At 41.7% G+C, this 25,765-nt stretch overlaps 3 protein-coding genes across 3 annotated transcripts; all 3 read left to right on the forward strand.

The window, feature by feature from the left end:
* The first annotated feature begins 1,259 nt into the window (after positions 1-1,259).
* LOC106699893 (von Willebrand factor A domain-containing protein 7-like) lies at positions 1,260-16,535 on the forward strand. The gene is made up of 19 exons (XM_014472188.2): positions 1,260-1,414; positions 6,480-6,750; positions 6,824-7,019; positions 7,282-7,367; positions 7,462-7,555; positions 7,658-7,786; positions 8,093-8,279; positions 8,354-8,523; positions 9,360-9,472; positions 10,145-10,261; positions 10,743-10,928; positions 11,038-11,173; positions 11,835-11,987; positions 12,075-12,167; positions 13,571-13,680; positions 14,129-14,287; positions 15,625-15,924; positions 16,078-16,107; positions 16,473-16,535. Exons 1-19 carry the CDS (start codon positions 1,260-1,262, stop codon positions 16,533-16,535), a joined length of 2,748 nt encoding a protein of 915 aa, XP_014327674.2.
* Positions 16,536-16,557: 22 nt separating this feature from the next.
* Positions 16,558-18,421, forward strand: LOC111612014 (mucin-2-like). Its single transcript, XM_023351657.1, has one exon. The coding sequence runs from the start codon at positions 16,558-16,560 to the stop codon at positions 18,394-18,396; it is 1,839 nt and encodes a 612-aa protein (XP_023207425.1). The 3' UTR covers positions 18,397-18,421.
* A 1,029-nt stretch (positions 18,422-19,450) lies between these two features.
* rffl (ring finger and FYVE like domain containing E3 ubiquitin protein ligase) lies at positions 19,451-25,081 on the forward strand. The gene is made up of 7 exons (XM_023352107.1): positions 19,451-19,682; positions 20,999-21,179; positions 21,610-21,807; positions 21,912-22,139; positions 22,222-22,426; positions 23,331-23,354; positions 23,428-25,081. The coding sequence occupies exons 2-7, from the start codon at positions 21,000-21,002 to the stop codon at positions 23,613-23,615; spliced, it is 1,023 nt and encodes a 340-aa protein (XP_023207875.1). The 5' UTR covers positions 19,451-19,682; position 20,999; the 3' UTR covers positions 23,616-25,081.
* Positions 25,082-25,765: the final 684 nt, after the last annotated feature.

Genomic DNA, 25,765 nt, shown 5'->3' on the forward strand with positions numbered 1-25,765 from the left:
AACATTTAGCAAAGTTAGCTTCTCCTAAATACATTTCCTGGAATAAAGATATAATTTATTTAGCTGTTTAGTAAAATTTTAGTTGAATAAAGTTTGATATCTGTCCTGGAAGTTTTGTTTATCGACTAGTCAAGTATTCACATATATGCTTTTATTTTGAAGTAGTTTAAGCAGCAGTTCCATTTCCTCTCATTTTTTCAAAACTATTGAAATAAATATAATCAATTCAAAACAGTCATTTGTTTAGAGTTAGCCAAACTGAATAAGTATAAAACTGAAACCATTAAATATCTGTTTAAAACAGGGGGGTCAAACTCCAGTCCTGGGGGCCCGCTGTCCTGAAACTTTTAGATGAGCCTCTGCTGCAGCAGCTGATTAGAATAATGAGGTCATTAAGGTTCTGGAGAACCGATCCACACCAGGAGGAGGTGATGAAGCCGTTTCATTCCAGGGTTTTGTACCTAAAACCTGCAGGACAGCGACTGGAGGCCTGGAGTTTGACTCCTGTGGTTTCAAAGAATCACTTCCTGAAGCGCAAACGTTCAGAAACAGCCGCAGTAACAGCTCAGGCCTGCTGAGGGCGCTGTAACGTGGTGAGTATCAACATTGTTGAATGTAGCGCTTTAGCAGCGCTGACCTTTATGATGAGTGTTTTAAGGTTAGCGCAGCTAGCATTTTAGTTAGCGGTTCTCACCACTGATTATAATAAAATGAAAACCTTCGTCCCAGTTTTGGTTGCTGCTTCCTGTTCGCTGAAATCCTCCACTTCCTGTAAATTCTCCGTTGTTCCTGGAAATCTGTCAAAAGTGTCTCAAGACCAAGATGGCTTCTCCAGGACCTTCAGTCTTTACTGGGCAAAAGTTTTAGAACACCTCAGGTTTTTCCAGGTTTTTCCATGAAATGATGCAGTTTAATGTCTCATTGCTCTGAAACAAAAGTAATTGTAGTTAGAAAAGAAATTGTAAAATCAATTTGTAGACCAGAACTGGTTCTAGACGTTTGACTCATGGACGTTGCCGCCTTTGGCAGAGATTAAAACTAAACACATTCATGGTTTCGTCTTCAGAAAGTTGTTCCAGCAGTTCCCATGACTGTGGCCCCTGGACATTGCTTTGGTTTCTCTGCGGTCCAGTTTACCGTCTCATCCTTTCTCCTTCCACCAAGATAAATGTTGTAAAGTCTAAATTCATTTCAAGGTTTTCAGATAAAAATCTTGAAATGAGTTTCAAGGCAAGTTTTGGGTCAGTCCTTGGTTTAGTATGAACCCTGACCAGACGGCACTGCAGAAGGCCGTGGTAGCCATTTTGGTTCAGGACGCCTCCCACTCTGAAAAGGTCGCGGAGCCCGACTCCAGTCTCCACTCTCTGTGTCCGCAGGCGACATCGATACTTTTGAGGAGCGATGATCAGATGCAGTAATGGATGCTGGCCGGTTGGATGACAGTTGATCGTCTCGCCGACAGATCCACGGTCACGCTGCGCGTCTCTCCGTCCGACTCTCAGTCTTTTCTCATTCAAAACATTTCGATGTGAACAATGTTTTTCGCCAAGCATCTTACGTTTGACACCAGGGACACGTAAAAGTCCATCTCTGGTCGGATGTGACCGGCGGACGTCAGCGAATGTCGGAGCTGCTTTGTTACAGAACAGATTTAAATTGTAACTAATTTTCTGTTCCCTGAAAATATTCAGTTTGGTGTTACTTTACTTTACTTTACTTTACTTTACTTTACTTTACTTTACTTTACTTTACTTTACTTTACTTTACTTTACTTTACTTTACTTTACCCTTTTAACCTCTGGTAGTTCAGCAGTTAGCTTCGTACCGATTCCAGTTCTTCATTGGACTTTAACGATTTGAATGGAAATACAAAACAGGAAAGATTTGGGGAGTTGTTATTATTATTGTTGTTATTATTGTTGTTATTATTATTATTGTTGTTGTTATTATTGTTGTTATTTTTATTATTATTATTTTATTTTTTTGACCCGTAATGTAAAATGTCTCTCTATTGCTCTCGTCGGCTGAGAGGTCCAGAAACCTTCTTCCTTAAGGTTCTGACCCAACACAGAGTCCGTCAGGAGCCGGTTCTGTTCCCAGTTCAAACCCTCAGAGGATGAACTTTGACCCGATGGATGCCATGCCTGATTTAATCTCTGATATTTGTCTGCTTTAATGATATTTCTAAGAGTGATCCGATCCGTTCCACCCAGCTGGACTTCCTCATACCGGCGCCGCCGTTCGCCTTCAGGGTCGGATTATTTACGCTCAGAGTAAAGATGAAAACCTGCAGCTCCTGTTTGGATGACGCACAAACTCCTGCAGAGCTCAGTCTGCTCCCCTGAACAACCCGCCCAAGGCTCCAGGTAACCTTTGACCCTTGACTGGGCTGCCGACATTCATTGAGTTTTGACCTTTTTGCAACGTTATTCTGGAAGGTTTGGTGACGATCCACATCGGTTCGGATCCAGGACGGATCAGGAAATTCAGTTTTACTTTGGGATCCGATTCTCTTAAGTTTCCCTTCTTATAAACCAGTTACATTTACTGGTTTATAAGTAAACCAGTAACTGAGTTACATTTACTTAACTGTTTTCAAAAAATGTACTTTTAGGAATATTTTTGCTACTTTTTACTTTTACCTGAGTCATTTTATTATGAAGTATTTCTACTCTTGAGTAAAATTTCTGGATTTTCTTCTCATGTTTTAACCAAAATTCCCCAGACTCACACACCTGCAGTTTCTGCTAGAGTTTAATTATTTATGTTATTGAAAGAATCGGATTTTGAAAAAAGGCTTCTGCCTAATTTTGTTAATTATATGAATTATTGTCATTTTGATCCTTAAAATATCAAAATTTGGGCGTGCCGTGGTGGCGTAGCGGTTAGCGTGACCCGTATTTGGAGGCCTTGAGTCCTCGATGTGGCCGTCGCGGGTTCGACTCCCGGACCCGACGACATTTGCCGCATGTCTTCCCCGTTTCCTGTCAGTCTACTGTCATAGAAGGGACACTAGAGCCACAAAATGACCCTGGAGGGGTAAAAACAAAAATCTAGATTAGTTTGAGCCCACAGACTTTGCTCAGTTTGGAGTTGCAGTAAACGTGGCTGTGATTTTACACGCCTGTTTTCTAAATAATCATGTTTCCATAACACATTATTGCTGAAGTGGAAGTGAAGAAACCTGAAGAACTGGAGGCGTATCAAATAGTTATGAACTTAATGGTCTAAAGTGGATGAGATTTATGGTTTTTGTTCTGGTTAATCCTAAATGAATTTGCCTTTGGGTCACAGAGCGTCCAGCGATGATCGGGACCAATCAGCTGCAGCATCACTGCAGCTGATAGTGATGAGTTTCTCTGGTAACGTCAGAAAACCCGAGAGTTAAAGGTAAACCGAAACCTTAAGAAGAACAGGAACCAGGTGACGGGATAATATGTGTCCTCAAGCGAAAAACCATGTTTGACAGATGAGCAAAAACAAAAAGCAAAGAAGAAAAACATCTTAAAATCCCCTTTTCATTGTGACATAACAGAATGAACACGTTGAGGTGATGGAGGGAAACAAACCTTTTATTTCCAGACGTCCCGCCTCTGCATTCCGGCCGCCGCGTTTCACGCTGCACAGGAACGATCTCTGGGATGAACTTCGTTAACCCGGCACCAAGTGGACGGGCCAAACGGATCCCGACCCGCCCTGGTCACTGCGGCGGTCCGCAGGGCTCCGTTTTCAACCCACTGACTTCTGACAATATTCCTGTCGTTGTTTTGCTGATGATATCCAGGTGCTTTTCAAACTTCTTCCAAATTAAGTTTAAAAACTGCTATTTTTTTCTGAATTCAATTATTGAAGGAAAAACGAGAAAAACCAACAGTAGAGATGAAGCAGGTCCTCGGCTCTCTCTGTTATTTTAGTTCAATCTTTGGTTAAAAACCTTGAAATGACCTGCAGCTCTGTAAAATCATGTCTCATCTCTGGTTCCTTCCTGTTTCCAAACTCAACCATATTGTCTGTTTTCCAGAAACGGGAATCTAACTCCAGGCTTTAGTTTCTTCATGACTGCGTCGCTCTGAGCGTCTCGCCAAAACCAGTCGGTCCAACATTTAATGTTTATTGTCTGCAAATTTATTGCTGTTATCTCACCTTGGTTTGTTCAAAATATCCCAAAATTACAGCATAAAAACAAACATATATATGAATTCTGTAAAATAATGCATTCCCACTTTTTGTTGTGAAAGAAAAGAATAATATGAATCTGTCTTCATTTAAACCTGGTTTTCTCTGTTGAATTGGAGTTTAACACCAGAGTCGGTATTAACTCCTTTACCTGAATAAAGTTTTAAATGTACTTTTAAGAAGTATTGTTACTTTTACTTGAGTCATTTTGTTATGAAGTATTTCTTCTTACTTGAGAAAAATTTCTGCATTTTCTTCCCACTGAATGAAAAACAACATAAAGTGAAAATCCACCAGACGGACTCACAGCTGTCCGTTTTCTATTGAGAGAATTTTGGAAAATTTTATTTTGAGAAATTTTCTTTTTTTGTTACTTATAGAAATTATTGTCATTTTGTTCTCTAAAATACCAAAATTTCAACTTAATTTTATATTTTGGGCTGATGTAATTTATAAATACTAAATGATTGATCATTTGATCAGTTAACAGCACTTTATACTTTTTACCAAATATGTTTTTACTTTACTTGAGTATAGTCATGTTTGGATGCTTTTCTCTGGTCTGATTCCTTTCTGCCTCCCTGCTGCAGCGTCAACATGTCAAACTTTCCTCAAACGTCGGATGAAACGTCGCAGACTTTGACTAAACATCCGTTAAAAACAGGAGATTTCATTTTCTGAGTTTTAAACTTTGAGTTTAACGTTTTAACTGTAAATGTAGCTTCTTCTAGCAGGTATTGAAACGAAAAGTCTGTCAATGAAATCTATAAATACATATTCTATCTCCATGTAATTCCAAAATAAAAGCCTTTAAGCAGATTGTGAAAGGTCAGCATCTATAAAACATCATCTATTGACAGTAAATAGCTTAGATTTTTCTTTAATTATGTTTCTGTTTCTCCTGGTTTGGTAATAAATTTAAAATAATTACTGGTTTTAAACGGATCCAGGATTGAGTCTGCAGACAATTCCACAGATTTATTCTTTTATAAAATAATCTGCCGGTGAAACTAGAACTTTTTCATCAAATTTAAAGAATTATTCACTTACAACAACTTTCTATGTTGCTGAAAAGTTATACGTTACTTTTGCCTTATTTCCAGTGTAATAAGACATTTGCACTAGAAATCAAACGTAAATATTTGGTCAAATGTTGTGTTTTTACAGTGCAGATGCACCTGCACATATTTTATTTCTTGTGAAGTTCATGTTTTTGGGCTGTTAGAAGGTGAAGTTTCGTTTGTCGGTCAGTAAATCTGATTGTGATCAGATCTGTGATGGGTGATCAATGAGCCTGTGAGGAACATGGAGGACGGCGTGGCGCGTGTTCCCACCACCTTCACGCTCAGAAAACACCGAGGCGTTTCACTGAGCGGAACAATGCAGCTGATTTGGTTCTGGAGAATGAGGATATGAAGTGTTTTTGAGTGCAGCGTCACCCGCCCTCCTCTGGTGGAGATATAAACGGTCCGCCGTGGCGTCGGATCAGAACTCCCTCAACGCTGCGCTGAATCATCCGAAGGTTTGAAGATGCAAAACATTTCCTGGCTTTTTAAAAACATTTTGCATATAAGAGATTTTTAAATTACATTCATTGGTATTTAGTTTAGTTTGTTTAGATCTGTTTAATTTTCCTGTAACATTTTATTTGATCACACTGCAAAAACTAAATCTGATCAAGTTTTTCTGGTCTGGTTTCTACGGCAAATGTTGCAGTGCGCCTTAATTAAGACAGAATGACCTTAAAGTAACTTTTCAGCAAGACACAGGAGCTTTTACAAAGTAAGTAATAATTGATATTGATGAAAAAGTGGCAGATAAGTTTAATTATAACATGACAAAAATGTTTTCTTATAAACGAATTTATCTGCCAAAAGAACCGGAACGTTTTCATCAATGATCAAGAATTATTGGCTCCAAACGAGTTTCTGTCTCGCTGATCAGTTGCTGTCCAGTTATTTTGTCAGATATTTGCAGTAGAAACTTGATCAGATTTTGTGTTTTTGCGTCAGAAACATGAAGGAGTTTTTGTGACTGTGGTAAACGATGACATTTTTAAAGTGTCATTATTTACCAAATGACAACAGTTAGTCACACAGTTCTGATCATTTTCCTTAAAGTTCATTTTCTTTGTGATTATCTGATAATAATCGGACTTATCTTTTGCTTCACTTCCATGTTTTCATCAGAGACTCAGTCGGTTTGGGAACATTGATTTTTTAGCAGCTGTTTGTTGGCAGATTTTAACTGTAAATATTCAGCGTTTAAATAAGAGCCTGAAGTGAAACTCTGTTGTTCCTCAGATCCAAACTGCATCCAGTTCTGCAGCAGCTGGAACAGATCACGTTTGACGCCTGCGGTCCTTGCAGCTCCACCATGGCAGTCGGAGCCTCTCTTCGCCTCCTGGCAGCGTTGATTCTCACCCTCCCAGGTTTCGCTCAGAGCTTCATGCCGAACTCCTTCTTCTCCTGGACGCTGAGTCATCGTGACATCACCCAGATCGCGATTCTGAGGAAAACAGCCGAGGTTTGCCGGGACGTTGCTGCTGCAGAGGGCAGAAGCTTCACTTTGGAGGTGACTGACCTGGAAGTGGTCTTCTTCTGCTCAAACATCCTCAACATGATCTGAGTTTCACTTTTGCCCCCAGATAACCGACACACTGTCGGTTAACAAAGTCCAAACGGCCTGCTCTGTCCCGCTGCCCGGCTTCCCCGTCTCCAGCGAGATGCTCCAAGCTGCAATCAACAGCGTTCATGACAGCAGCGACGCCCTGCGGTCACCGGACCCGGCCTTCCACTTCCACAGCGAGGCCTTCCTCACCGGCAGGGACCTCATCACTCAAGGTAGAACTGCAGCACAGAGTTAATCAGAGAAATGAGAATCATCAAATTCAGAAATAAGGGTTGGAAATATTTCAGTGTAAGTCATCTTTGTTATTAACGGTGTGAAAGAAGCAACGATAAATGCTCATATTGAGGCAGACAGAACTGCAGCTGCTTCATTGACAAACTTGATCCAGTTTGTGACGCCAAATGGCTTCAGTGATGTTGCATCTGTTCTACTTCTTTCCTTTAGTTTTTCATGAATCTTTTGTCGATCTCTCAGGATTGTCGTCTCTAAAAGCTTCTGTGAAGGAGCAAAACTTTCAGGCAGCCAGAAACACTCTTGGAAGAATCTGTCACACCCTCCAGGTGAGGCTCCTCTTTCTTTGGAACCAAGATACTTTAAAAAAAGATTGTTATTTATTGTTAATTGTTAATATTTCTATTTGTTTTTTATCTTTAGGACTTTTACAGCCACAGTAACTGGGTGGAGTTGGGAAGAACCGCAGCTTACAGCGCTCTGATCAGACCAGATCAGCCTCTGGAGAACCTGGCAGGTAAAACGCTGCAGGGAATCTAAAGCAACAGACATGGAGGTTTAACAAATCTTCAATTAAAGTAAAGAACATGATAAATAACCAGCTTTCTGAACGCATCAGGTCCTGATGTTCCAACCTGTAAGAGCTGTGCTGGGCTGAGCTGCAAAGACAACATACTGCCTGCAGTCCTGGAGCAGGGACTTCTCACCTCAGGCTACTACAGCACCGAGTCTCCAGCAAAACCTGCAGGTAGAAACTTTAATTCCTCTGGAGAAAAACCAGATCCTTCTGTTTAGTGTCCAGAGGGGTAGGACTGCACCTACCCTGAATATTTCCAAATATTATGACTGTAAGGGGCATAACTGAGACGTGGAGTGGAAGAAACACACACACATACACACACACACACACGAATACACACACACACACATATTTGTCCCGTTGTCCGAGTTGACCCTCATTTCCTGCTGGTGGTGATCATTTGACTGATGGTCGCCTCGTTTCACCAGATTCTCCGTGACTCTTGCTGATCTGAATCTATGTGTATTTTTAAAGGTAAGTGCAGCCACGGTGGTGTCTATGACCAGACGAGCAGAACCGAGCCGACCGGCGGCATCAACAAGGACACAAACTCGTCTTCTCACGGGCAGCTGCACCGAACAGCGGCGGACCTGGCCGTGGACGCCACAGTGGACCTGTTGGAGGACATTAGAGTCGCTATCGGAGACAGAACATTCCTGAGGTAGGAAACGCAGCGAAGCCTGCTGAGTCCCAGTGTCCACATGAGAAACCTGACTGGTTCCTGTGTCCCCACAGACTGATGGACATCTCACAAGCACCTGCGCTGGTTTTTGTGGTGGACACTACGGGCAGTATGGGTGATGACATAACTTATGTCCAAACAGTCACAGCTACAATCATAAATGAAAGAAGAGGAACACCGATGGAGCCCTTCGAATACATTTTGGTCCCTTTCAATGATACAGGTATCCAACCAGCAGAAGAAAAATAACCATTTTAATTTATTCCCAGGTTCATGACACCCTTTATTAAATCAATTTCTCTTAGGTGTAATACAGATAGCTCAAAATTAAATTACATTTTTGGGTACTGGTGAGTGGACCGGTACCGGGCTGATTCTGAGCCTTCAATTTCTTTAACTTATATGTTGTGAAAATAATGTTTGTTTCAGCCACATAAATGATCATGCACAGCAACAAACAGCTACATCACTACAGCTTAGAGCAGCTCATTGAAATATTAATTAGCCTGATCTAAAAACATTTCACTAGATCAAACCCTGAGAAGTTTTAACTAATGTTATCAAACGTTATGAAGCCAAAAACCCTCAAACATTTAGGACCAAGAATCAACTTATTTCAAGTTAAAACTCAGTTTCACACATCAAGCTATCAGCTATCAAGCTAATTTTCTATTAGCAGCTCCACTCATATTTTTTTATAACATAACATTACCAAGATACATTTAAAAACATTTACCTTGGCTTTTTCTATTCTTCCTCTTTGTTTTCTCTGTCCTTTTGGGACATTGTTTTGCTAATTTGGAGGTTTGGATGCGATCTGCACGTTGCACGGCAGTTCAGACCACCGGCCACTAGGGGGACCCCAAGAGCAATTTGTTTTTTCTTTTAGCCCGCTTAAAGAATGATTTCTACATGATCAAATATATATTATTGTAAATGTTAAAGTCACAATTTTATAATGAAATTATGTTTCTGTTAATGTAATCACAGAAATGATTACTAAAAACATAAATAAATCAGCTCCATTTTGGGGAGTTCACAGTTCTACCTCCTCTGCAGAATTTGGTCCAGTGATGAGGACAACGGATGCAGATGAAATGATGACCAAGATAAACAGCCTGACTCCCAGTGGAGGTGCAGACGGCCTGAAGATGAGCTTGTCTGGACTGAGAGTGAGTCGACACTGGATTTGAACAAACTCCATCAAAATCATCCCACAACCTAAATGCACACGGATCCAAAATGTTTCCACTCAGCCCAACAGTGAAGTTCCCCTTTTTACTGGTCTGTCTGGTTCCGACCTGTGAGGCCTGGATCACCATCAAATCAACGAGATTTGATCCTTGGTAGTGATGTGTGGATTGATACTTTCATTACTTGAGTCACTTAAGATAATAAATCTTAGCAAGAACTCGTTAGAAAACAATTGAATTATTGAGATCTTTCCTAATAAGAGAATCTTTACGAAGGCAGGAGAAGTTCTGGAAAATGAAACAGATGAAGGGAAAACAGTAAATATCACGTCTTTTATTGACAGAAGCTGATTTTGAATTTTTTTTTTTTTTAATCTTCTTTATTTTATTTTTTGCTATTTAAATGAATTATTGACATTTTCGTCTTTAAAATACCAAATTTTCACTTATACTTTGGTCCATCTGATGGTGTAATTTTTAAATATTTATGATAATTGGATCAGTTACTCAGTATTTGAGTAACTGATCCAATTAAGAAAATTAATACTTTTCTTACTTTTACTTGAGTGAAAGTTTGTGCTGCTGCCAGTGGACTGTAATATTTTGTAATCTGCTTCTCCTGTAAAGAACGATTCTTGTTTTCTCTGACAGCTTGCCCTGACAGCAGCTCCTCCTTCTTCCTTTATTGTTTTGTTCACTGATGCTGAAGCCAAAGACGCGTCTCTGAAAAATGCTGTGACCGCTCTGATAGAAACCACGAAGTCGAAGGTAAAATACAGATGAGGCCTAATGGGCCTTATGAACTTTATTTGCATTATTTTCCAGTTTTCCAGTTCCTACAACTCTTAAGCAAGTTTATTGTTTAATGTAAGATAAGTTCTGCTATTTGTGTTGTAATACTTATGTGAATTTGTTGTTTAAGTTTTATTGAAATTTAAACCAAATTGGCATAATTATCAAAATTACTTAATGCAGAAAAAGTATTGAGATATTTTTTTTGTCCATATCACCCAGCTCTACCTGAACCTGTTCAGGTGTTAGCTACTGTTGCTAACCGTTGCGTAGCAACAGCAGCTAATACCTGGCAGTGAGTCTTTAACGTCTCAGTGGAGGAAATTGATCCGTAATCCAGACTGATAGATCTCAGTTTGAGATCAGGAAATGATTTGTTTCTTTCTTTCTGCTTCATTTTGTTGAAAATCCACACATTACTTATGGATGGTGTTTATTAATCTTTCTCTTCTTCCAGGTCTTTCCCATCTTGACCTATTTTAATGCCAGACGACGCAAAAGAACTGTAACTGTAGGTTCTTCCGAGCGGCTGGATCTGGATCTGGATCTGGCCCAGGCGTCTGGAGGTCTGGCCATTGAAATCAGCAAGTCCCAGATTTCTGCAGCAACTCCTATTATAGAGCAATTTTCAGTCGGAGCCGTGGTGAGACTCTGAGTATGGACCTTGGATATGGAGAAACGAACAAGTCTCCATGTCGTTTGCAGCTTTGTTTTTCACCGGCGCAGCAGCTTTCCTTCCTGTTCTCCTCCAGGTCACCGTTCTCCATGCGGCGGTGGATCCCGGCACGCCGAGAAATTTGACCTTCCTCGTTGACACGACTCTGAGCTACATGCAGATTTACATCACAGGAGACTCATCTCTCACCTTCACACTGACAAGCTCAACAGGTTCAGTTCAATACAATCTGCTTTTAACCTAGTATGGCTCCACCTGTCGGTGGCCTGTTGTAACAACACAAAGTCTTACCAAGTGTTTTTATCTTTATTTGAAGGGATGTGCATCTCTGCCAGAGCTGGGTACTAACTAGTTACATTTACTGGAAAAATGTACTTTTAGGAGAAATTTTACTGTGCTGTGCTTTTTACTTTTTCTTCAGTAATTTTATTCTGAAGTATTTCTTCTCATACTTCAGTAAAATTTCTGGATTTTCTTCCCACTGCATGAAAACAAACATGTTTTAACCAAAAATCCACCAGACAGACTCACACATGCAGTTTCTGTTCAAGTTTTTTATTGAAAGAAACTGATTCAGAAAAATGTTCTTATCCTGATTTTGTCATTTTGTAATTATGATATTTATGACTCCTTTTGGTCTTTCTGGTACTGATGGTGTAACTTTTACATATTAAATGATTGATTGATCTTAACTTTCATGAAGATTCCTTCATGTTCAGGTGTTATCAGTCTTCAGGCCTTCTAATAAAGTGTTACCAAAATATCTTAGCACACTTGAAATAAGAGAGAACTAAATTACAACAAACATTTGTAGGCAGTACTGACTTATTCACTTCTTTTGCTTATTCAATTAACATTTATTGTAACTTCCAGGAGTTTCTCAGAGCTCCAGTGAGTCCAGCGGCTCCCTGGCATCGATTTCTACAGCAGGAAACCTGTGGGTGTTAAGGCTGAACCCTGAGAACCAGGCAGGGCAGTGGGCGATCGCGCTCAACGCCACCACCGCCTACACAGTCAAGGTCACAGGTGAAGAAAGAAAGGTCTGCTCAGAGGCTTTAAATCTTTATTTTTTCCAAATCTGAGATTTATTTTCTTTTTGTGTGAATGCATTAGGTCGGAGTTCCTTGAACTTTGTCTACAACCTCGTTGAACCACAAGAGGGCACCAACGGCAGCGTCATTCCCAAGGAAGGACGTCCCTCCACAGGTCAGAACCCAAAATATCACAATATTAACCATCCTGAAGAGACTCAGTCTCTGTTCTTAGACATTAACGCTCCTGAATTTTGTTTTTATGATTTGTTCAAACAACCCGAAAAATAAATTGAAAACTAGATGCTGCCATGTTGTGTGTTTGTTAACTGGATCCAGATCAGCTGAGGCAGCGAGTTGATCTGAAGATTTAATTAATAAAAAAAACCTGGAAGCACAGGGAGCCAGAGGAGAACAAAACACATCAGGAACAAACAAAAGCAGAAGGATCATGACGGGGGAACAGGATTAAACAGGAGGAACTGAGAAAGAGTTTTATTCGTCCTGGGGAGATTTGTTACCAAACAAGGAAACAGACGGCTGATTGGAAACGGGGTCAGGGGTCAGGAGAGAGAGAGAGAAAGTGGCACAGGGGGCGAGGGACTAAAGAATAACTAGACCTAAGAAACATAATTAAACTGGAGTAATATAGAATAACTAGATACAAGGAATAAATGTAGTAAACTAGAATCAATACACCGTGTTCCAAATTATTATGCAAATTGGATTCAAGTGTCAGAAAGATAAAATTTTTTGTTGTGCTATTACATTTATAGATGATATTGTGTGTCAGAGCTCTTTGAATCACTATAATTAATTTCAGAGAGCTGGTTGATTAGTTTGTCTGCTGAGCTCAATTAAAGGAAATCTACTTCAGAAGGATGTTCCACATTATTAAGCAGGCCACAGGTTTCAAGCAATATGGGAAAGAGAAAGAATCTCTGCTGAGGGAAACCATCAGATAGTTTAGTGCCGTATGACAAGATATGAAAACTTCAGTTATTTAACAAAAACTGAAGCGTTTATCGTACTGTGAAGAGATTTGTGGCTGATTCAGAACAAAGATGGTTTTACAGATGAAGGCAGAATGAGGAAAGTTTCTGTTGGACACATTCATGGGATTAAGACAGCAGCTACTGTTAACATGTAACTGGGTCTGTTAAGATGTTTTTGATTGAAATAGCTTTTGATTTTAGTACATGTGAACACTTAATGCTGCACATTCAAAGAATGACCATGTGCAGTTCTTTATAATCCATAAAATGTTTAGAAAATCTGCTGGGCATAATAATTTGGAACACGTTGTAAGGAAGAGCTGAACTAAAGTAAAACAGAAACAAGAAGAACTGATCAAATAAAAAGAAATTATGGAAAATAAAATAATAAATAAACCTCAAAACATCTCAGGATCCTAACAGACATCAAACATTCAAACTCTTCCAATCTTCAGATCTACAGTGAATAACATCTCTCTCCTACGAAACAAAAAACAATCAGATGACTTTATTTGTTGTATTTCAGTTTGGACTCCTCCGTCCTGAACTGTCTCAGTGACTCCGTCTCTTCTCTGATCTTTAGGTGATAAGGTCACTCTGTGGGTCACCGTCACAGGAAGTGACACAGCCACAGTCAGAGACGTCTCTCTGTTCGACTTCTCCAGATCAACACAACTCAGTGGATCAGTCCAGGTATGCAACGTTCGCTTTGTAGAGCAATTCACTTCTTCAAGAGATTAACTCTAGATTAGGACCCAACTCTTTTCTGTAAAATCACAGAAATTAAATATCAATTTAGCAGGAAATAGTCTCAATCTGGAATGCCTCAAGTAGGTAAATCTGGTGAAATTACAGAAGAGGATTAAAGCGGCGGAAAAAAATTTATTCTGACTTTTTTCTCAAAATTCTGGGGATCTCAGCAGAATAGTCTGATTTCTGAGAAAAAAGTAACAATTATGAGATTAACGTGAGATTTTTTTTCTTTTCAGTGGCTCTAATTCTCTAACATATAAGACACACAAAGCATAGTAAAAAAGATAATACTGTGTCTAAATAATATAGTTTTTAATGCATAATTTGGTGGAAACACTGAATAGATTTGGATGAGGAACCAAGTTTTTGTGTTTTGTTTTTTGGACAGTCGATAGGAAACGGCGACTATCTGGTGGCGTTCAGTGAAGTCCCGGCAGGGAGCTTCCTGCTTCAGCTGACAGGGCAGGAGACGAACTCCACCTCCGCACCAACCAGCTTCCAGAGACAGGCTTCCACCCAGATCACAACCTCCAGTCTCTCTGTTACCGTCAGTACCCTTTCTGTTCACTCCGGTCTGCAAGGTGTGTCCACCACTGTGAAATATACACGAAGGGACAAACACCATGGTTATCTGAAGGATACACTACCTGTAGGGAGGTTTTCTCAAATTGTGGTTTCCAAACAACTGGTGGTCCGTGGGCGTCCCCTAGTGGTCCGTGAGATACTGCATGTAAACAACCGAGCTCAAAGTGCAACGCTACAGTTAGCTTACCAAAGTACTGTGTTTAAAAATAGTAATGGATTAATGGCTTAAGACTGGGTCACTAAAATGGATGGATCACCCATCAAAGCGATCACCCATCGCAGGTAGCGATGAGTGACCCATCCGTACCTGCGATGAGTGACCCATCCGTACCTGCGATGAGTGACCCCACCTCTCGGCCGCTGACATCTGGAGAGGCACCAGCACCCCTCATGACCCCAGTGGGATAAGGGTGTAAGAAAAAGAAAGAATGGATGGATGGATGGATGGATGGTTGGTTGGATGGTTGGTTTTATGGATGGATGAATGGATGGATGGATGGATGGATGGATGGATGGATGGATGGATGGATGGATGGATGGATGGATGGATGGATGGATGGATGGATGGATGGATGTTGGGCTACCTACTGGCTGAAAGAAAATGTCTGTTTTTGACAACTCTACTCACGTCTATTTTTCTTTTATTATGCTTCTAAATTACAAATATCCCTAAAATGTTTTTAGTGCACACAACACTGAGAGCTTTTCCATGTGTTTTAAGATAAGATAGATAAGATAAATCTTTATTGTCATTGTCACAAGGACAACAAAATTCAAAGGGTGCCATCAGTCGGTGCACATGCCCAAAGACAAAAAATAACTGTCTCACAATTCACACACAATTCACTCATTTCTGTCAGTGGAAAGCTTAGAATCTTTACTCAGAACCTCTCATGGTTTTATTGTGGCCAGTCACACTTGTTAGTCGAGCTTTAGGCACATTGCCCTGGAAAAAAGGTTTGGTTTGGTTTAGTTACTTTTTTAGTATATTTCCTAAAAGATAAAACAAAATAACACATACTGTATGTGCACATACATAGTTTTATTCTGGAGTTTTATAAAATGGACAATATTGACCTGACTTCAGATGTGATTTGATTAAGTTAATTACTATGTTGAATCAGTGTTTGATCACGACTTTAGAATTGAATTGAATTGAATTTGAATGAAATCAGTCCTTTTATTGGTCGAATTGATTACTGTGGTTACCTCAACAAAAGATGATTCAAGTTACCATTTTTAACCAGAATTACTCCATCAATTTAAAACCAAACATTTTTTTCTTGTCCTTTATACCAGGCTCAAGCTGACAGCCTGAGCATCGAACCAGGCTCCAGCGTCTCCGTATCTTTCACCGTAACCTCAGAGGAAACTGGGACATTCACCATACAAGCCAACAATGACCGCGACTTTGGCACCGCATGGAGTACCTCGGTGAGCATCGGCACAGGTGATGGCGGTCAAGCTAATGGCACAGTGACCTTAGCAACTCCAGCTGATGCTGCTTCAGGAACAGATGTTTCCCTCACTATTGTTGCCGAGAACGCTGATGGTACTGAAATCAACTACGTTGTGCTCAGGTTTTCAATAGCTACCAAGGTGAGATATGACACAGCTGGGCATGTTCAGAAATCAGATACTTGCATCTGATTTCTGAACACAACATCTTGTTGTGTTGAACACAACAAGATGGAGGGTTATAAGTTTTTAAAATAATTTTCCTTAACCTCGTTTACCTCCTTCTCTGTCCAGGTGACTGACCTGTCTGCTCCAGTGTGCCAGGTAGTCAGAATGTCAGGTGTTTGTCCGGCCTCTCCTCTCTTCTGTGCATCTGTCCACTGGGAGCTTGTTGTTAATTTCACAGATGGAATCAGTGGGACTGGAATTGAAACCATTTCTCTACGCCAAGGGAATGGTACTTTGAATACCAGCAATGTGGTTGAAGTAGGGGGGGAGAATATAACAGTAGTTTCTTACAGCTCCACCTGCTGTTCACAGAGTGTACAGCTAGCTGCTGTGGACAGAGTGGGAAATGTGGGCACATGTACAAAAACCACTATAGCCCTTACTACACTTGCCCCAAGTAGCACACCTTCACTTGCGACCAACATCAGTCATATAACCACAACCATTCCTGTGCTCAACAGCACCTCTGCTTCTACACCAATGCTTATCGCCGAGAACATGGCAGTAGTCCCACTAATGGCTGAGAACATGGCAGTAGTCCCAAAGATGGCTGGGACCAACAACACTCCTGTGACTACACCAATGCTTGCGACCAACACAACTCCTGAGACTACACCAATGCTCATGACCAACACAACTCCTGAGACTACACCAATGCTCATGACCAACACCACTCCTGAGACTACACCAATGCTCATGACCAACACAACTCCTGAGACTACACCAATGCTCATGACCAACACAACTCCTGAGACTACACCAATGCTTGCGACCAACACAACTCCAGAGACTACACCAATGCTTGCGACCAACACAACTCCTGAGACTACACCAATGCTCATGACCAACACAACTCCTGAGACTACACCAATGCTCATGACCAACACCACTCCTGAGACTACACCAATGCTCATGACCAACACAACTCCTGAGACTACACCAATGCTCATGACCAACACAACTCCTGAGACTACACCAATGCTTGCGACCAACACAACTCCAGAGACTACACCAATGCTTGCGACCAACACAACTCCTGAGACTACACCAATGCTCATGACCAACACCACTCCTGAGACTACACCAATGCTCATGACCAACACCACTCCTGAGACTACACCAATGCTCATGACCAACACAACTCCTGAGACTACACCAATGCTTGCAACCAACACAACTCCTGTGACTACACCAATGCTTGTGACCAACACAACTCCTGAGACTACACCAATGCTTGCGACCAACACAACTCCTGAGACTACACCAATGCTCATGACCAACACAACTCCTGAGACTACACCAATGCTCATGACCAACACAACTCCTGTGACTACACCAATGCTTGTGACCAACACAACTCCTGAGACTACACCAATGCTTGCGACCAACACAACTCCTGAGACTACACCAATGCTTGCGACCAACACAACTCCTGAGACTACACCAATGCTCATGACCAACACCACTCCTGAGACTACACCAATGCTCATGACCAACACCACTCCTGAGACTACACCAATGCTCATGACCAACACAACTCCTGAGACTACACCAATGCTTGCAACCAACACAACTCCTGTGACTACACCAATGCTTGTGACCAACACAACTCCTGAGACTACACCAATGCTTGCGACCAACACAACTCCTGAGACTACACCAATGCTCATGACCAACACCACTCCTGAGACTACCCCAATGCTCATGACCAACACAACTCCTGAGACTACACCAATGCTCATGACCAACACAACTCCTGAGACTACACCAATGCTCATGACCAACACAACTCCTGAGACTACACCAATGCTCATGACCAACACAACTCCTGAGACTACACCAATGCTCATGACCAACACAACTCCTGAGACTACACCAATGCTCATGACCAACACAACTCCTGAGACTACACCAATGCTCATGACCAACACAACTCCTGAGACTACACCAATGCTCATGACCAACACAACTCCTGAGACTACACCAATGCTCATGACCAACACAACTCCTGAGACTACACCAATGCTCATGACCAACACAACTCCTGAGACTACACCAATGCTCATGACCAACACAACTCCTGAGACTACACCAATGCTTGCAACCAACACAACTCCTGAGACTACACCAATGCTTGCAACCAACACAACTCCTGAGACTACACCAATGCTTGCAACCAACACAACTCCTGAGACTCCAAATGTCCCTCACAATTCAACTCCTGCCCAAACTACAAACAGCTCTGTTGTCACTACAGTTTTTGAAACTGCAGGTACAACTATCTCAACATCCACTGGAGGGGAACCTGTATGCTTGTCCTTTTCTCTGTGCATTGCAACTATGATTTGTTCAATCCGAGTATTATTGTTCAATGAGGCAAATTGAAATGTATGTAATTGACTTGATTGTGTCTCTATAATGGGATTAAATTGACTAAATATTTGTAGTGAATCAGCTCTATATTAATTTAATGAATTGAATTGATTTTTGTCTGGGAGTAAATAATTTGAGCAAATTTTAATTGTAGTTTATCAAGCACTGTTAAAATTGCATGTAATTTGTATTATTTTAGCTTCTGTTTAATATGCCTGTCTTTTTTGTTTGAGAGGTGGAGGGGGAATTCATGCAAGAACTGTTAAAGTGATTCTGTCAACTAAATAAATGAATATACTTACAATTGAGACTTGTCTTATTGAATCTTATTGTAGCCAATATGCACTGCCCTGCATTAATAAATGCATTATGACCAAAAATCTGCCTCCTATTCTACTTATAGAATAGGATAAAGGCCAACATTTTTACAAGTAACTAGTAATCATGATGGACTGGCCTCTTAAAATGGTCTTGACCTTTGAGACCACATGGCATGGTTTTATATTAGTTTTTTCTACATTTTGTGTATGACTTTAACTGCATGTGTAATTTTATTTTAGGTTTTATTGACTACCTTTTCTGTTTTATGTATTTTATTTTCCCACATTTTTACATGTTGTACTTTGGTCCAACATCATAATTTTGTGGACTGTATGACTGAAGCTTGATTGGATCAGATTGGAGTTTTATTTTTGCATGACTGGAAAATAAATAGAAAATGGCAAAAAATAAGGCTGGGCTGAGCCCCCTGTACTGCATAGTGTTAGGAACGGCCCTGGATAAAACCTGAAAACTATTAATGTTAAAGTTTTAGTTCCCAACTCTAATGTTGTGCATTAGTGCAGTGTTTCCCAACCCTGGTCCTCAAGGCACACATCCCATTCAGATGACTACAATTCAGCAAAACCCTGCTGGTCAGCCATCAATTGCAATTTGTGTGCTGAAGCAGGGATTGCCTAAAACATGCATGGCAGTGTGCCTTGAGGACCACTGTTGAAAAACACTGCGTTAGTGTGTGTGTGTGTGTGTGTCCTATTCACACACACGCGCCTTAGGGTGTGCGCGCGCGTGTGTGTGTGTGGTTAAAAACTCTTCCTGGTTCTGCTCTTATCTTGTTGCCTTCACTTTGACTTTATCGTTTGAGCTCCTCCATGTTCAAACATCGTCATGCTAACTAGTTTTGTTAACCAGTTCCCCTCCTGAGGCTCAGACTGCTGGTTAGTTCTAGTTAATAACATTAACTAGTTGCTAAGTTAGCCAAGGCTGACTGTTAGCGGTGGCTCTCCTGTCTCCAACAGGTAAGCATTTCGGCTTAAACTTCTTTTTTTATTATTAATCTGGGTTAAACGGTTAACCAGGTTACTTTAAATCCACTCCGACTCTGAACTAAACTAGTCTTCTTTATTGTTTTGAGTCGGTTTTCTTTTTCTTCGGTGTTTATAAACTTGTTTAATTAGCCTGGCGTTAGCCTGCTAGCAGCCTGGGGTAATTTCCAGACTCGCCAGCCGGACTCCGTTAAGAGAATACGCCATTAAATATTTTGTTCTTTCGGTAAAATATTTGCTCACGTAAAACGCACATACTGACTTAGGACTGATAAGATGCGGTTATGTTATAATTCGGCTTAAATAAAACTTGAAATTAAGATAAAACAATAACATTTTTTATATTAAATTAAGTTTCCTCCATCAGCTTTACATGGATTCAAGTTGCTAAATAATGATCGTCTTCGTTAAATTATCAAGCCGAATTTATCCAATGACATTTTTTTGTTGATTAGTTTTTAGTATTAGTTTTTCAAAGATCATGTCAAATGTTTGGTTTCTGTATAATGAAAGTAAAAGTTTTCTCTCCGTGGTTTGGCGTGACGTCATCTGTAAACAAACCCAGTTTGTGGTAAAAAAGGATCTGCTTTTATTTTTAATGACAGCAGCAGTTTCAGCCTGTATGTTAATTCCTGTAAAATGCCACTTCATGAATTTGTCTTTATTGGGTTTCACAAAATCACTATTAATAAAAAAAAACGCATAAGGAATTTTATAACCAATAAATAGAAGGGATATTTCTTGTTCAACTATGTAATATGGACTTCTGCCATTAGGTTATGTAAATAAATTCACATAAGAGATATCAGTGTGCTTAATGGAAGTGATAAAGGTCTTTCACCTATGATAAAAGTCGTAGCTGTAGTTGAAATAAAATATTTTATCTGTCATAAATGAGTCCTGAGAGCAAATATTAAAGCAGAATCTCGTCCAAAGTTCAGTCTTGTACTCCCTCTCCTTCAGGCTTCTCTGCAATCATCTAAAGTTTTTAGATTGATAGTTTCCGAACTGCAAGTCCTGGTGGACTGCAAAAAACAAAAAATGTTTTTTGAGTTAAAAAAATGTTAAGTTGAAACAATTAATGTTAAGTGTGCAAGCAGGCATCATAATTTGCGAGTTAAGCCTGGCGAGACTCTGCGTTGGGATTGTTCCCACCTTGTTTTTGGTTCCTATGCAGCTGATGACACATTTCTGGTCTGACTTCCAGTGTACGGAAGAATGTGAGTGCTTCATGGTTCCAGATCTGTGACCTCTCGGGTCGGGCTAACGGTTCTGCTTGTTGTGGTCAGGATGTTTGCCTGCTGCTGTAACTGGCTCTGCCTGGACTCCACGGATGTGGACCCGTCAGGCCGAGCTGACAGGAGACACCAGTCCTACACCAACTCAGCCTTCAACTCCCAGCCGTCTCCGCCTCCACCTGAGCACACCTGTAAGGCGTGCGGCGGCTCCTTCGACACACCTGCCAGGAAGGTAACTCCGCCCCCATCAGTTTCAGTCTGGAAACTCCCGAACCTCATGGACTCTCAATTCAGGAGCCGATCTGATGAGTTCAGGAGCCGATCTGATGAGTTCAGGAGCCGATCTGATGAGTTCAGGAGCCGATCTGATGAGTTTGGTTAAACAGACAGATTAAAGTTAGAAATGCAGGAAGTTCAGTCTGTTGTTCCAGCTGGTAAATGTCCTCTGTCTAAAGAGATGGAGGACAGAAAGTGTAACATGAAACTGAAGTTTAGTTGAAGTCAAACTGTGAAACGTTTCAGGTGAAATGGCGCCCTCTGGTGGAGCAGCCTCGGTTTGACAGTTCTGATTTTGCTGATTTTTTATGTTAAACTGGAAACTGAGTCTCCTGCCGTCCACTTATGTCTCCACCTGTCTCCACCTGTCTCTACCTGACCCGCAGCATGTGTGTGTTGACTGTAAGAAGAACTACTGCAGCGGCTGCTCCGCCCAGCAGGGGCTGCGGCCGCGCCTCTGCCACACCTGTCAGCGTTTCTATGGCAACCTGCTGGAGCGGGCGGAGCTGATGAAGCTGAAGGTGAAGGAGCTGAGGGACTACCTGCACCTACATGAGGTCTCCACCCACTTGTGCAGAGAGAAGGTGACGTGTCGTCGTGGTTTCAGCAGCAGCCAATCAGAGAGCGGCTGCAGGTGTTGTGGACGTGTTGGTTCCCTCCAGTTAAACCACTGCTTCATGTCCCCCAGGAGGAGCTGGTGGAGCTGGTGCTGAGTCAGCAGTCGTCGCCTTCCGGCAGCTCCGCCCCCGACACCCCCACCATGACCTCTGACCCTCCTGACCCGACGCCTCGCATCTCCGTCTCTGATTCGTCCTCTGACGCATCAAGTCCGGCCCCGCCCACTCCGGAGCCTGAAGCTCCGCCCCCAGACTCAGAGACTCCGCCTTCTGATGCTGAGCTGGAGGAGGATGACCCGGTAAGTTCCATAGAAGAGATCTGGACGTCCGACCCGGTTTGGTTGACCGACCCTGTTCGGCTGACCGACCCGTGTCTTCCAGGCCTGGGACCCGGAGGAGGCGCCCGTGTCGGGGCGACGGGCCTCGCTGTCGGACCTGAAGAGCGTGGACGACATCGAGGACCTGAGCGTCCGGCAGCTGAAGGAGATTCTGGCCCGGAACTTTGTGGATTACAAAGGCTGCTGTGAGAAGTGGGAGCTGATGGAGCGCGTGACCCGGCTGTACCAGGACCAGCAGAACCTGCTGGGTGAGGATAACCCAACAAGTTTCACCGTGTTTGCAGGAACCCATCAGAACATCTGGGTTCTAATGGTTCTGATCCAGTCAGACCAGTATCAGTTCTGGTTCTGTTCCAAACTGAGCAGGAAGTGTTTGATTGGTGATCTGCAGTGGTGGGCACACTTATGCTAACCCTCAGGTAGCAGAGCTAATGTTAGCTTAGCAATTAGCTAATTGTTAGCTCCTAAAATAATATTTCTGGATGAAAGCTAAGAATTAGCTCCGTAATAAAGGCGGAGCTAATTCCATTTTTGCTACCTTTAGAATTATTTCGAGCACTTTACTTCCTCTAAATTAATTTTTCCAGATAAATTCTAAAGCTCTAATTTTCTTGGCTTTTTGGTAAACTTTCAGTTGAATAAAGTTCAACATCTGTTTTGAAATTTTTATTGACTGTTAAAAATTCTTCAAGCAGCTAATCTTTTATATTCCTGCTCTTATTTTGAAGCGGATAAAAACTGTTTATATAGTTTCTCTCTTATTTTCCCCCAATAACTTTTTGTATATCAAGAAACATATAGTAACAAAATAAAACGGACAGTAGAGAACAAGATATAAATATTATATGTAAGGGCATTACAGGACGTGTAAATTATAATGTCAAAATTAAAGTGCAGCTTGAGTGTTGTTGTCTGTCGATGGCAGTTAATTTGAATTCAAGTTTGAATTCAAATTAATTTGAATTAAGCTTTAGCATTAGCTTTCACTAAATTAGCTTCTGCTAACCACTGTGTTGGTAGAGTGATTTAGCATTAGCTTCTGCTAATTACCATGTAAGTCGAGCGCATCATCGTTAGCAGAGCTAATGTTTTTGGGGATCGCTGAATCCCATTGGCTGCTTCTCTGATGATGTCACTGTTTTTCTGTTTCAGCGGCTAACTCTGTGAACGCTGCAGGTGAGTGTGGTTCTGTGGGTCCGGTGGGACTGCTGCATGGTTCCGTGTCTGACGCTGTCCGGTCCTCCTGCAGGTGGCGGCGGCGGGCCGGCGCCAGGCCAGGAGGAGAACCTCTGTAAGATCTGCATGGACTCGCCCATCGACTGCGTCCTGCTGGAGTGCGGTCACATGGTCACCTGCACCAAGTGCGGCAAGCGGATGAGCGAGTGTCCCATCTGCCGGCAGTACGTGATCCGGGCCGTGCACGTCTTCCGGTCCTGAGCCGCGGCTCTCCAGAACCAGCCCTCATCTCCTCTTCAGAACTGACCGCCTTTAAAGCTGCGAACCAGAACCAGAACCTGCTGAGGAGACCCGATGACTGCTTCCTCTTTTCTTCTGCTGTGATCGAAGCGTTTGGTACTAGTGTGACACTGTGAGATCGGACCTGGCCCGTTTTCAGGTCCTGGACCAGAAACCCAGAACAAACAGAGCAGGAATCCTGCAGCTGCTCAGACTCTCCGCTTTGCCTTAATCTGAATCACGTTTGGGTCACGATTGGACCTGACCGGGTCAGAACTCTGAGCTTTTTAATGTTTCTGGTTAATTCTTCCTTCAAAGTGCCTTTTGGGAACCGTTCCCACAATCCAGGTGTACCGGACCTGCTACTGGACCAGGCCAGTGGAGAGGGGCGTCTCCATGGCAACAGACTGTAGCATGTGCTGCTATCCGACCCGTTACTCACCGTGCCCCAGAACCATAAAGAAGAGTCTTTGGACCAGACAGGAAGTTTTACTTTACCTGAACAAACCAGCACTTTTTTTTTTTCCAGAGTCACAGTTTGTTCTCCAGATAGTTCACGGGCCAGAACTGTTCTGATGCTACGAGGGAATTGCCATGGCAACCAGTGACTCAGCATTTCCTTATGAAACCCGTCACCAGGGGTGCTGGCAACTCCCAACAGAACCAACGGATGCAGGACCTTTTAAAAGTCTGTAATAAACTGATTCAGCTCTCAGGTAACAAGCTCCAGGTGTGCCGTGTAGCTCCGCCCCCAGCCTCAGATGATTGGCTCAACAAGAAGAGTCTGAATCTAACCAATCTGTTTTCATTATTTATGTTGAAATTATGGGATCTAAAGTGTTCAAGAGAAGTATCTGACCTCTTACAACTTTTAATGAATTACTGAATGAAAGGGAAAATAGAATCTGATCAGGATTTCACTGCCGAGCCACCAGGGGGCAGCAGAGGCGTCCTACTGCAGTTTAAAGGGAATAAAGTGAAGTTTTCTGGGAATGTCCAGATCAGGTTCCTTCCTGCTCTGGACCTTTAGGAACCAGGAAGGTTCTGCTGAATGTCTGAAGTCTAACAGATGATTTTATGATGTTTACCGGCAGCCTGTGTGAAGTTTTCTTCTTCTTCTGTTTGCACTAAAACCTTTTGATGCTGAATCACTTTAAACTTCCTTCTCTGGGGTTTTATTTTGCTCTTGATTTTTCTCTGATTGTGTTAAATCTGTCGTTTCTGCCTGCTGGTTTTGGATCAGAACCGGACCCTCCAGCTTCAGAGTTAAACTGATCCAGTGTCCGGCCCTCACAGGGGCCCCGAGCCACAGGTTGGGAACCTCTGCAGATACTCCAAATGAAGCTGGAAGCTAAATAAACGTCCAGATGATTCTGGAATCAGAGGGATTATTTGTAACAGATTTTAGTTTGTGGATTGAGCACAGAATAAATTTGTAGTGAAACGGATCTGAGTCGTGTTTTCATTCAGGCAGCGTTTTAAAAAATTATTAAAATAAAATTTAAGGTATTTTAGAGGAAGTATTTGTTGAAATTTTTAATTCAATTTATTATTGATCAAAAAAGGGAAATTAAAGGTAACTCATTAATTCAATAATCTTCAGAGCTAAACTAGACGTTGAAGCTGTGGGTATGAAATTTCCTGTAGCAGTCTCTGTTACAACTACTTTGAAAAAACCACTGACCGAAGACACTTTTTTTCTGTAATTTTCTTAATTTTTTGTAAAATCTGTCTTTGCACCATAATCCCCAAAGGTTCTACAGTCGTCCCTGACCAGAACCAGCTTTCTTCATCGGATTGTTGAGCCTTTTCTGGGATTCAGAGTTTTTTCTTTTCCCTTTTGCTTCCAGTTGCTGTTAGATTTTTTTGCTGGATCCAACAACTTCCAGGACAATTTTCACACCTACAGAAACAACCTTTATGATGAGACCTAAATGAATTTACCTGGGAATGCTGATAATAATTGGGAGAGTACCCCCTAAAAATCTTTTTTTTTTTTAAATCAGCTCCAAGCCATTCTTTGACCAGCAAACATAGAATTTTCTACACATGTAGCATGTCAAGATATGTGAAAAAAAGTCTATTGGAGACGTGATCAATACCAAACAGGAAGTTGGCCATTTTGGAACAAT

This window comes from Xiphophorus maculatus, chromosome 18 (assembly GCF_002775205.1).
Source record: "Xiphophorus maculatus strain JP 163 A chromosome 18, X_maculatus-5.0-male, whole genome shotgun sequence".
Lineage (NCBI taxonomy): Eukaryota > Metazoa > Chordata > Actinopteri > Cyprinodontiformes > Poeciliidae > Xiphophorus > Xiphophorus maculatus.

Coding starts and splice junctions, on each gene's coding strand:
- LOC111612014 (XM_023351657.1), top strand. CDS start 16,558: ATGGCTGGGACCAACAACACTCCTGTGACTACACCAATGCTTGCGACC.
- LOC106699893 (XM_014472188.2), top strand. CDS start 1,260: ATGAACCCTGACCAGACGGCACTGCAGAAGGCCGTGGTAGCCATTTTG. Junction 6,751..6,823: donor GCAGAAGCTTCACTTTGGAG/GTGACTGACCTG, acceptor TTTTGCCCCCAG/ATAACCGACACACTGTCGGT. Junction 7,020..7,281: donor CAGGGACCTCATCACTCAAG/GTAGAACTGCAG, acceptor TCGATCTCTCAG/GATTGTCGTCTCTAAAAGCT.
- rffl (XM_023352107.1), top strand. CDS start 21,000: ATGTTTGCCTGCTGCTGTAACTGGCTCTGCCTGGACTCCACGGATGTG. Junction 21,180..21,609: donor TCGACACACCTGCCAGGAAG/GTAACTCCGCCC, acceptor CCTGACCCGCAG/CATGTGTGTGTTGACTGTAA. Junction 23,355..23,427: donor TAACTCTGTGAACGCTGCAG/GTGAGTGTGGTT, acceptor GTCCTCCTGCAG/GTGGCGGCGGCGGGCCGGCG.